Source organism: Staurois parvus, unplaced genomic scaffold (assembly GCF_062004578.1).
Source record: "Staurois parvus isolate SC_StPar_1 unplaced genomic scaffold, SC_StPar_1.0 ptg001473l, whole genome shotgun sequence".
Taxonomy (NCBI): Eukaryota; Metazoa; Chordata; class Amphibia; order Anura; family Ranidae; genus Staurois; species Staurois parvus.
In genome coordinates, this window is record NW_028319269.1 from 1 (window position 1) to 12,901 (window position 12,901).

A 12,901-nucleotide genomic window follows, 5' to 3' on the forward strand; every position below is an offset into this window, starting at 1 on the left:
GTGGGGGATGGACTGGTAGGAGGAATAGAAGATTTCATTATTAGCTGAGGGCAGGATAGGCTTCCCTGAAGAGATCGGTTTTCAGAGATCACCTAAAAGTGAGCAGAGTAGGCGATAGTCTGATAAATTGGGGTAGAGAGTTCAAGAGGATGGGGGAAGCTCTGGAGAAGTCCTGGAGACGAGCATGGGAGGAGGAGACCAGGGAGAGCGCAGGAGGTCGTGCGTGGAGCGGAGAGGACGGTTTGGGTGATATTTAGAGACAAGATCGGTGATGGAATTTGGGGCGGAGTTATAAACGGCTTGAGATCTGTCACTGGCCGCGTACCTTGGACACGGCTGATGACTGATTTCTGTACCGGCCCCTGTTGCCAGTACCATGTGACCTGCTGTGACCAATCATGTGACCTGCACCCACACGGATGTCAAATTTAGGTGCATCCCAATTGACAGGAAAGGGAGTGTCCACTGCACGGGACACCTGTGCATCCACATGTGCGTAAACATGGCCCCCCACGCTGAACTACATCCACGTGAATGAGGCCTGAAATGTATTATGGACTTCCCTGAGATCTGGAGACAAGTTGTCGGAAGTCCCCGGAATACGCTGGTGATGTAGCCTTCCCAGGGGGCCCTGGATCCCTCACAAGGTGCCTCCTGAAAAAGGCCCAAATGAATAACCTGAATTGTAGGTCTACGTGTGAAGTGTTGAGCACACGGATCTGCATGTCTCTGTGAGGGTATTGATGGGGAGGGGGTCCTTCTGTGTTTTGGATGGAGTGGGGAAGGAGTACAACGTCTGTGTAGTTCTTGCTGCAATCAGAGGCTCATTTCACCCGGCAGGAAGTGAAGAAAAATCTGGAATGTGGACACCACAAAACTGAGGCGTTCTAGTCTAGTTTGATGATCCGGAAGTGGTCAAGATAAAAAAAAAAACTTAAGGTAGGGATGCACCGAAATTTTGGTGGGCAAAAATGTTTCGGCCGAAAACACCCTTTTGGCCGTTTGCCGAAATGAAAAAGAGCACTGATACAGGTGCCGAAAAAACCCCGCCGCCCAACCGCCGCTGCTTGGTAGTTCTCAGGCTTACCTGAGAAACCATCGAATGATCCCGGCGCTGGGCATAGAGATGACTGAAGGAAAGATGGCCTCCACTCATCTCTATGCCCTTGGAGGACCAGAGCGATGTCACTTCTGGCTTTTTTTTTTTTTTTTTAAGCATTAGATCAATGTGTTTTTTTTTTTTTTTTATCCAATGCTTTACATTGTAGAGGAGAGATGTGGGGTCCTATTGACCCCCCATATCTCTCCATAAAGAGGACCTGTCACTAATCATGTCTTATTGACCCCCCCATATCTCTCCATAAAGAGGACCTGTCACTAATCATGTCTTATTGACCCCCCGATGTCTCCATAAAGAGGACCTGTCACTAATCATGTCTTATTGACCCCCCGCTGTCTCCATAAAGAGGACCTGTCACTAATCATGTCTTATTGACCCTCCGATGTCTGCATAAAGAGGACCTGTCACTAATCATGTCGTATTGACCTCATATCTCTCCATAAAGAGGACCTGTCACTAATTATGTCTCATTGTCCCCATATCTCTCCATAAAGAGGACCTGTCACTAATTATGTCTTATTGACCCCCCCATATCTCTCCATAAAGAGGACCTGTCACTAATTATGTCTTATTGACCCCATATCTCTCCATAAAGAGGACATGTCACTAATCATGTCTTATTGACCTCATATCTCTCCATAAAGAGGACCTGTCACTAATCATGTCTTATTGACCTCATATCTCTCCATAAAGAGGACCTGTCACTATTTCTATCAAAAGGGACGCGTGCAGTTTTTGTAATAAGAATAGAAGTGATTAAAACTTTTAAAGGGACAGTGCAAAAAAAAAAATAAACTTTTTTTTTTTTATCTAGTGGTTTTTGTAAAGTGCCCCCCCCCCCCATGCTCGCACGTAGTGGTGAACGCATACGTAAGCCATGCCCACATATGTAAATGGTGTTCAAACCACACATGTGAGGTATCGCCACGAACGTCGGAGCAGTAATTCTCGCACAAGACCTCCTCTGTAACGTTACACTGCTAACCTGGAGACATTTTTAAAGCGTCACCCATGGAGATTTTTAAGTACCGCAGTTTCACACCATTCCACGAGTGTGCGCAATTTTAAAGTGTGACATGTTGGGCATCTATTTACTCGCCGTAACATCTTCATATTTTACAACAAAATGGGGTATACATTGTTGTTTTTTTTTTTTTCTTAATCAGTGTATTTTTTTCCAAAAAATCTATATTCATTTTTAAAAACTGCATTTCGGTTTTCGGGCAAGTGCATTTTGAATTTTTGTTTTCGGCACCAGAATTTTCATTTTGTTGCACCACTAGCTGGAGGCTTTAGAACCACTTAAACTGAACAAGCTGAAGTTAGAAGCCGATTGGCTCCCATGCACAGCTGCACCAGATTGTGAACTCTCCAGTTTTAGTAAATATCCCCCTTTGGGTCTAATGCAGGCCATACATGGGTCGAATTCCGAACGATTTTTCGTCCGAAAATAGAAAACGTCGTTCGCTCGTTAATCCAATGGCGCCATTAATGATTTCGACAATCGTCCGACTGAGTCAAAGTTTTCCCCTTTTATAACAGGCGAAACTTCTGTTCCTTCCAGGTTACAGCTCATGCGCATATTCTTTTCGGAAAAACCGTACGCTTTGCCCATCAATGAGTCGTTTTTCATGAATTTTCCAACATGCCCGATCACCAAAAAGGGGAGGAACCACGAAAATCGGCCAGTACCATTGACCCACTAACAGAGCGAAAATCGACTGATTATTCTTAGGTCTGATTTTCGGACAAAAAAAAATCAGTCAAATTTTAACCCATGTATGGCCGGCATAAGTCAGGGGTCTCCAAACTATGGCCCTCCAGCTGTCGAAGTACTACAAGTCCCATCATGTCTCTGCCTCTTGGCTGTCAGAGTCTTGCAAGGCCTCATGGGACTTGCAGTTCCTCAACACCTGGAGGGCCATAGTTTGGAGGCCTCATGGGACTTGCAGTTCCTCAACAGCTGGAGGGCCATAGTTTGGAGACCTGGGTCTAAGGGAAGCTCTGGTTCATATAAGTTATTGATGGAGAGTCCCAATAGAGACATGAAATGAGGATCAATGTGGGTAAACATTCTAGTAAATGTGTGATGAGCAGAATCCGAGGGGTGTCGTTACTGCTCATGCTGGTTGTGTTGATCCCCTGGTTTCAGTGTAGACTTCTTGAGAAAGCAGCAAGCCAATTACAAGAGCAGGGGAATAAGGATTCACGGGTGTTGACGGTTCTTGGAAAAATTGTAATATGGTGCAGACCTAAAAGGAAAGCCCGTCTGTCGACCAAATCCCAACCGGTGTAGCGATGATCTGTATAATCCATGAACAAATACGGAGATCTACCTGTAAATTCTGAGTGATGACATGTCCGGTGCTGCGCTATGGTTCACGAGAGCCCGCCCCGTACATCTGTCACCACATTGCACTAATGACTTCTTTTACTATGTTTTTATTAAAGTGTACCTGTCACCAGAACAGCAGCCGCCATCCAGCATAGCATTTTCTAGGGTTGTACAGGAACAAAATGCTTTAGATGACATGGAAAGGGTTCCAGAACACCTGCCCATGTCCAGGCTTTGGGGTGACACTTGTCATTGGAGACAGGAAATGAGGGCGCATATTTCCAGCAGGGGTGAGCACAAAGATGCTACACTTTTTTTTTTTTTTTCTTAACGTCCAACAAGCTTTATTGCCATAGAAAATTTCAGAGACTTGGACAGCTGCACTCTGAAAAATTAATTCCTTTTTATTGATACAATGTCATCTTCAAAAGTATTTTCATGATACTCCAAGTCATGAGTAAGTGCTGAGATGGCGTGAAACCTGTTGACTATTTTTCTTCAGCTCACACATTGTCTAGATGCTTCAAAACATGCCATGAGTGAACACTGAGCATGAAACGCTTTGACTGTTTCCTTCAGCCCACACATTTCTAGATGCTGTATTTGAAGATTTACCATGTGGACACTGTATGGGCTGAAGAAGAAAGTCAACATGTTTCACACCATCTCAGCACTTACTCGTGACTTGACATGAGTAAACACTGAGATTGCATGAACGTGTTTACAAGCCTTATTCCTATAGAAAATTTCAGAAACTTGGACAGCTGCATTCTGAAAAATAAATTTTTTTTATTGATACAATATCGTCAAAAGTATTTTCATGATACTCCTCAAGTCATAAGTGTTGAGGTGGCGTGAAACCTGTTGACTATTTTTCTTCAGCTCACACATTGTCTAGATGCTTCAAAACATGCCATGAGTGAACACTGAGCATGAAACGCTTTGACTGTTTCCTTCAGCCCACACATTGTTTAGATGCTGTATTTGAAGAGGTCGTACCCTCTGGACACTGTATAGGCTGAAGAAGAAAGTGAACGTGTTTCACACCATCTCAGCACTTATTCGTGACTTCACATGAGTAAACACTGAGATTGCATGAAATGTGTGGACAAGCTTTATTCCTATAGAAAATTTCAGAAACTTGGACAGCTGCACTCTGAAAAATTCATTCTTTTTTATTGATACGTCATCTTCAAAAGTATTTTCATGATATTCCAAGTCATGAGTAAGTGCTGAGATGGCATGAAACTTGTTGACTTTTTTGCTTCAGCTCAAACATTGTCTAGATGCTTCAAAACATGCCACGAGTGAACACTGAGCATGAAACGCTTTGAATGTTTCCTTCAGCCCACACATGGTCTAGATGCTGTATCTGAAGACGTACCATCTGGAAATTGTATGGGGCAGAAAGGCAACGTGTTTCACACCATCTCAGCATTTACTCGTGACTTGAAATGACTAAACACTGAGATAGCATGAAACGGGTTGACTTCTTTCAGCTCACACATTGTCTAGATGCTTCAAAACATGCCACGAGTGATCATTGAGCATGAAACGCTTTGACTGTTTCCTTAAGCCCACACATTGTTTAGATGCTGTATTTGAAAATGTCGTACCATCTGGACAGTATGGGCTGAAGAAGAAAGTCAACGAGTTTCTCAGCACTTACTCATGACTTGACATGAGTAAACGCTGAGATCGCATGAAACGTGTTGACTTCTTTCAGCCCACACACTGTCTAAATGCTGTATTTGAAGACGTCGTACCATCTGGACACTGTATGGGCTGAAGAAGAAAGTGAACGTGTTTCACACCATCTCAGCACTTATTCGTGACTTGTTATGAGTAAACGCTGAGATTGCATGAAACGTGTGGACAAGCTTTATTCCTATAGAAAATTTCAGAAACTTGGACAGCTGAATTCTGAAAAAAATATATTTTTTTTTTATTGATACGTCCTCTTCAAAAGTATTTTCATGATATTCCTCAAGTCATGAGTAAGTGCTGGGATGGCATGAAACTTGTTGGCTTTTTTTTTCCCCTCAGCTCACACACTGTCTAGATGCTGTATTTGTAGACGTTGTACCATCTGGACACTGTATGGGTCGAAGAAAAAAATCAACGTGTTTCACACCATCTCAGCACTTATCTGTGACTTGACATGAGTAAACGCTGAGATAGCATGAAATGTGTTGACTTCTTTCAGCCCACACACTGTCTAAATCCTGTATTTGAAGATGGCATTGTACCAATAACAGTTGCTGAATTTTTCTGGGCGCAGCCGTCCAAGCTTCCGGATTTTTCTGTATGGACAGCTCAACAATCTGGGCTAGCACCTGAGCTTTGGAGAGCTATGGAGAACAGTCACACAAGCGTCCCTTCAGCAGTGGCTTTATTGCAAGTAATACAAACAAAGCTGGACTGTAACCCATCCCTCACTGCCAGACCCCCTCCTCCTACTACTGCAATGCATTTCACCCCAATGAGGGCTTAGTTTTTTGGGGTGAAACGCATTGGAGTGTCTAGGAGTGAGTTTGCACTACAAGCAAATAAAGCGTATTGGACATGGGGAGGATGGAGGTGTGGCCTCTCTGTACTTGGATACCTGGGGGAGGAACGGACTCATTAGGCATGTGCCTACGGTTGGTGGATGATCTGCAAGACCTCCTGGAGCAGTAAATTCCTCTATATGTGTTTGCTTAAAACACGGGTGTCAAACTGGCAGCCCTCCAGCTGTTGTCAAACTACAAGTCCCATGAGGCATTGCAAGATTGACAGGTACATACATGACTCCCAAAGGCAGAGGCATGATGGGACTTGTAGTTTTGCAACAGTGGAGGGCCGCCGGTTTGAGACCCCTGGCTTAAAACAAGACAAATTCTACATTTTCTTGCTGTATAAAAAAAAAAAGTCAATATCCTCTTTAGGGAGATTTCACCTCACTACTTGTCCGTTTCATAACAGGAAATCAGGATAAATCGGCTAAGCAAAATGGCCGACTGCTGCAGGTAAGTGATGGGTACACTGAGGTTTCGGTAGAACAATGAAGGTTGGTGGGGCTCCTGTCTGTTTTGTTCTTTACCTGCCTCGTCTGTCTCAATCACAGTCCTTAAAAAGGGAAGATGCCTTATTATGTGAATTAAAAAAGATAAAGAGGTGAAAGTAAAGAATTTTTGCAAACATTCTGTGTTTTTTTTCTTTTCTCTCCTTAGACCAAGTTTTGTAAATGAAAAAAAAAAAAATGAACAAAGCATGTCCCTCTATAGTGTGTACGTATCTCAATCCAGAGCACCAAGTGACATTTCTCTCTTCTGCCTCCTTCCTCTATCAATACCAGTCACACCTGACAAGTTTTCCTGACAGAAAATTGGTGGCGGGGAAGGGAATATATTTAAAACAATTATATATTTTTAAAAATATTTTTCATATATTTTAGAATATATAAAAAACACATTTCAACATGCAGTTTATATATAATTTTTATTATTTTTTTAATACGGCCAAAATTGTAGCATTTCAAATATGTGTCAATATATTTGGGAAGGATATTTTAAAAATATTTTTCTTCCATATTGGCCTTGTCACAGATTAATTCCCCCCTTGTGACTGAGGCCTAATCCTCTCTCACAACTCCCTGTCCAATGTTATCTTTAATCATTGCCAGTTTATAAACCCTGATAAAGAATGATTTGCAAGCACCCCGAAATGCGTTGGTCATACTTTTTGACCAATACTGGACTCAGATTAAATTGCGTGATTAAGGCCTAGTCCTCCTGTTCACAACTACCTGTCTAATATTTTCTCTTTCATAATTGCCCGTTTATAAGCCCTGATAAATAATGATCTGTGAGCATCTGAAATGCGTTGGTCGTACTTTTTGACCAATACTGGACTCGCCCCTTGAAATTGTTTAAATTGCCCTGTCTGAAGCCTAATCCTTTTTTCCACAACTGTCCAACGTTGTCTTCAATAATTGGCAGTCTATCAACCCTGATAAAGAATGATCTGTGAGCATGTGAAACGCGTTGGAATTACTTTTCAACCTTTCTTTGTGACTAATACTGGACTTTCCCTTGCCACAGATGAAATCACCCCCCGTGTAATTGAGGCCTAATCCTCTCTCACAACTCAATATTATCTGTATTAACCATTAGCCGCCCGGCCAATGGCCGTTTGGCAGCTTCAAATGTGTCCCTGCATTCCGGGTGCACGCCATTTGGCGTGCTCCCGCACATGCGCCGTTTGCGCTAATGCAGAGCGGCGCAGCAGTGCGATCTGTCACCAGCCGTGCACCTCGGACACGGCCGATGACAGATCCGAGTACCGGCTCCCGTTGCTGGTACCATGTGACCTGCTGTGACCAATCACAGCAGGTCACATGACAGTTGTATACAATGGATGGCTTCACTCATGCCATCCATTGTATACTAGTGCCTAGCTGTGAATGGTCACAGCTAATCACATGCACATGTCATGTGATTAGTTGTGACCAAATCACAGCTAAGCACAAAAAAAAAAAAGCTGAATGAATCGATGTCATTCAGGTAAATGCTTGCTTATAACAAAGTAATTCTTTGCTATAAGCAAATTGTGTAAAAAAAAAAAAAAATACTGATCACTTCCCCAAAGTAGTACAATGTTACTATAGTAACAATTGTACTACTTTGGTCATAGTAAAATATGAAAAAAAAATCTTAAAAAAAAAAAAAAAAAAAAAGTAATAAGAAATTAAATATAATAAAAAAAAAATATATATTTTTTCATACTGTCACCAGTCAGTGTCCCTGATCACCGCCATGCCAGTTATATGATGACGCTGTACTGCACTGGTGACAGGATGTAAAAAAAAAAAATAGTGCAAATAATTTTTTTAATTTTTTCATTTTCCGAAAAATTATGACAAAAAAATACAAGTTCAAAAAACTCGCCATGCCTGTTATCAAATATGTCGGACTGTCTACTCTGCAAAAAGGGGTCATTTGGGGGATATCTGTACCGTTCTGACATTTGGAGGATATCTGTACCGTCCTGACATTTGGGGGATATCTGTACCGTTCTGACATTTGGGGGATATCTGTACCGTCCTGACATTTGGGGGATATCTGTACTGTCCTCACATTTGGGGGATATCTGTACCGTCCTGACATTTGGGGGATATCTGTACCGTCCTGACATTTGGGGGATATCTGTACCGTCCTGACATTTGGGGGATATCTGTACCGTCCTGACATTTGGGGGATATCTGGACTGTTCTGACATTCTTGGACCTCAAGAAATTAGATTGGCTGTCAGTACTTCAGGATTGATCAATATTCAGATCTATACCATAGTTTGTGAACTCTATAACTTTCCTACAAACTAAATAATACATCCTAATTTGGGTTATTGTCACCAAAGACATGTAGCAGAATACATCTCGGCCTAAATTTATGAAGAACAATTATTTATTTGTAAACTTTTATAACAGAAAAAGAAAAATGTGGGTTTTTTTCAAAATTTTTGGTCTTTTTTTGTTAATTTAGCAAAAAATAAAAACCCCAGCGGTGATTAAATACCACCAAAAGAAAGCTCTAGTTGTGTGAAGAAAATGATAAAATTTTAGTTTGGGTACAATGTTGTATGACCGCGCAATTGTCATTCAAAGTGTGAGAGCGCTGAAACCTGGAAAATGGCCTGGGCAGGAAGGGGTAAAATTGCCCGGTATTGAAACGGTTAAATTGCCAGTTGATAAGCCCTGATAAAGAGTGATCTGTGAGCATCCGAAACGTGTTGGTAAAACTTTTTGACCTTTGCGACCAGTTCTGGACTCATCCTTGGAATAAACTGCCCTGTGTGAACGAGGCTTTATGCAATTAGGCTGGCAGACAGGCAACGTGGGGGGACTTGTAAGCCACCGAAACGCGTTGGAGGTACCTTCTGACCTTTCCATAACTAACAAACGTTTGCTGGATCTATCCTTGATTGGTGGAGTTCTCACCATTTTATATATACTCTCCAGACCGCTCTGAGGTCTCCCAGGCACACCCCAGCTCAGGGGTGGGCAAACTGCGGCTCTCCAGCTGTTGCAGGACTACAAGTTCCATCATGCCTCTGCAAGTTATAGCTGTAACTGTTTTGTAATCTTTGCAATGCCTCATGGGAAATGTAGTTCCACAACAGCTGGAGAGCCTCAGTTTGCCCACCCCTGCCCCAGCTGACAGAGGAAAACTCAGCGTTCACCTCCATACACATCTGGGTCCAGCGCCCGACCAACTACATCACACTGGATCTCTTAGAATTTGGATTCCAACGGGATATCTTCCCATTTTTCCGACTCCTCAGGAATATCCCAGGTAACGGAACGCGATGATTAATCTTTTATATAAAGTTTTATTATTTTTTTTTTGTCTCCCAATATAAAGTTTAACTGAAAAGATACAAATGGTGACAACCTGGGAAAGGTGAACGGTCCCCCGGAATGTCCGTAATCCTTACAGCCAGTCAATGGCCAATTGGTTGCTGTTGATCTGCCACCACCCTCATCCACCAAGTTGTTGACCCGAAACCTCTGTGGCAGCTTCCATCAGAGCCCAGGCACACAGGTACCGTCCCTTTAAAGCTGCTTGTGCTTTCCAGTGGTTCCGTGAGAGCTGCCATCGCCGACTTGCTTTTAAAGGTGCGATCCTTCAGGGAATTCATCCTTGACCAAGATCTCACTACCCCAGTGGCGTCCCGAGGCAGGTGGGGGGGCAGACTGACCATTTGGAAACTTGAGCACTGCCCGAGGGCCCGGGGTCAGTAGGGGGCCCCATGAGATGCCCCTGGTACCTTTTCATAGGCTTTTTTTGAGTGTGGGCAAGGGCACAGGGGCCCCATGATCCCCTATTGCCCGGGGGCCCCATGGGTTGTCAGTCCGCCCCTGCACCGGACCCGCTCCACGAAAAGGAAAGTTCTCAAGCAAGCCGACAATCCCTGTAGGATGGATCTGATCTGCGGATTGAGCATACTGGATCGGAGTCCAATCCATTATGCTCCCCAATCTGTAGATCAGATCCATCCTGCGGGGATTGTCGGCTTTCTTTACAACTTGCCTTTTCGTGGAGCGGGTCCGGTGTCACCCCGTATAGGTTGCATGCCGACGATCCCCGCAGGATGGATCGGATCTACGGATTGGGGAGGATAATGGATCAGAGTCCGATCCATTATGCTCAATCTGCAGATCCGATCCATTCTGCGGGGATCGTCGGAGGGGGTGTCACCAAGTGTTACCGCACCGGGTGACACCAACTCTAGGGACGCCTCTGCACTACCCAATAGGTCGCTGGCCTAGAACAAGTACGCATCCAGTGAAGTCTGAAAAGACTCCTATACTGTAGGCAAGTTCCATATCAGTGACTCACTAGGAAGCAGCCCCAGGCGTGGCACCTCTACAAACGAGTCAGCAGAGGCAGCTCATGTGTTGGTATCGATCACCGTTGATCAGTCCCGGGCAAATCGATGATCTGCAGACGTCTTCTGCCCGATCAATGTGACATCCGGTGCAGCACAGACAGTCCAGTCCCCGCAGTGCCATGCGGATGAGATTCCGGAGTCGCTAAGTCTTTTTCCGTTTTGTCGGAGGAGCACTGGGGAGAATCCCGTTGTTTTTGCCATCCTCTTCATCACTGTCATCATCCTCTTCATCACTTTCATCATCATCATCCTCCTCCTCTTCATCATCATCCTCCTCCTCCTCTTCTACACCTTTAAAGTAAGACAGAACATCGGTATCCGGCACTTCATATATAGAGGAGGAGCTGAGCTCTACAAGCTGTGCCAAAAAAAGACAAGCCGAGGACTAATCACTAGAACTGGTGTGATCTCCCTGCTGCTGATCTCCTCATTACTGACCTACCATGCCCTTGTTCTGTGCTGTGTCTCTGCATGAAGGCAGCCATCTTGGTAGAAGCAGAAGGGTTACTACTGAGCGAGGGATCAGCAGAGCTGGGGGTTACTACTGAGCGGGGGATCAGCAAAGCTGGGGGTTACTACTGAGCGGGGGATCAGCAAAGCTGGGGGTTACTACTGAGCGGGGGATCAGCAAAGCTGGGGGTTACTACTGAGCGGGGGATCAGCAGAGCTGGGGGTTACTACTGAGCGAGGGGATCAGCAGAGCTGGGGGTTACTACTGAGCGGGGGGATCAGCAGAGCTGGGGGTTACTACTGAGCGGGGGATCAGCAGAGCTAGAAGTTACTACTGAGCGGGGGATCAGCAGAGCTGGGGGTTACTACTGAGCGGGGGATCAGCAGAGCTGGGGGTTACTACTGAGCCGGGGATCAGCAGAGCTGGGGGTACTACAGAGCGAGGGATCAGCACAGCTGGGGGTACTACTGAGCGGGGGATCAGCAGAGCTGGGGGTACTACTGAGCGGGGGATCAGCAAAGCTGGGGGTTACTACTGAGCGAGGGGATTAGCAGAGCTGGCGGTTACTACTGAGCGGGGGATCAGCAGAGCTGGGGGTACTACTGAGCGGGGGATCAGCAGAGCTGGGGGGTACTACTGAGCGGGGGATCAGCAGAGCTGGGGGTACTACTGAGCGGGGGATCAGCAGAGCTGGGGGGTACTACTGAGCGGGGGATCAGCAGAGCTGGGGGTACTACAGAGTGAGGGATCAGCAGAGCTGGGGGTACTACAGAGTGAGGGATCAGCACAGCTGGGGGTACTACTGAGTGAGGGATCAGCAGAGCTGGGGGTACTACTGAGCAAAATTATGTATAAACAAATACATAAAAATAACAATAAATAATATATATAATTACATAAAATATACATAAAAATAAAATGAATAAAAAATACTATAAAAGGTAATAATGTAGTAATAATAACATGCACGGATCTGGGTTATTTTTACCAGAGAAATGGAGCAGAATACGGGACACGTCCCTGGAATGGGGTTATACCTCCTAGTATATACAATTAAAGGGCATGTACACCCCGCAGTGATCTCCTCACATCCGCTCCGGATTGGTCAGTTACATGTCCCTCCCGAAGCATTTTGTTATATTTGCTCAATAACTATAGAGGATCCTGCCAGAAATGCGGAGCTCGGCTCACTTCCGGTGCAGAGACACTGTGCCCCGTGCTCCGGGGTGATGGCCTCTGATTGGTCACACACCTGTGTCGGAAGCTCCGCCCTTCTCCTGCTCCACGAGTCGGCTCAGCTCCTTGGACACCTCCCCCTGTAGCCGCTCCAGTCCGCCCAGCAGCCCCCGCAGAGTCCGCTCACAGTTCACCCGGAACGGGCGCCGCCCGCCGTCCCTGCCCGTCAGCTCCGCGCTCACCTCCATGCTGACACGCTTCGTGACGTCACCGGTAGGCGACCCGAGGCGCCAACTTAGAGTCTGACGGAAGCGCTCGCCGGTTGCCGTCACGGAGGGCCGGAAGTCGTCGTCTCAGCCAACCAGCTTCGACCACTTCCGCCCGCCGG

The 12,901-nt window shown here is 45.2% G+C and overlaps 1 protein-coding gene across 1 annotated transcript; it reads right to left on the bottom strand.

Moving 5' to 3' along the window:
• Positions 1–9,804: 9,804 nt before the first annotated feature.
• On the bottom strand, positions 9,805–12,845 carry LOC149435797 (uncharacterized). Its single transcript, XM_089662427.1, has 2 exons — positions 12,590–12,845; positions 9,805–11,177 (listed from the first exon to the last, which is right to left on the bottom strand). The coding sequence occupies exons 1-2, from the start codon at positions 12,759–12,761 to the stop codon at positions 11,029–11,031; spliced, it is 321 nt and encodes a 106-aa protein (XP_089518553.1). The 5' UTR covers positions 12,762–12,845; the 3' UTR covers positions 9,805–11,028.
• Between the last annotated feature and the right edge of the window lie 56 nt (positions 12,846–12,901).

Excerpts from the sequence above, each read along its gene's own strand:
- LOC149435797 (XM_089662427.1), bottom strand. The coding sequence starts at position 12,761 with ATGGAGGTGAGCGCGGAGCTGACGGGCAGGGACGGCGGGCGGCGCCCG. Across the intron at positions 11,178-12,589 it reads GGGCGGAGCTTCCGACACAG|GTGTAGAAGAGGAGGAGGAG; the intron begins GTGTGTGACCAA and ends CTTACTTTAAAG.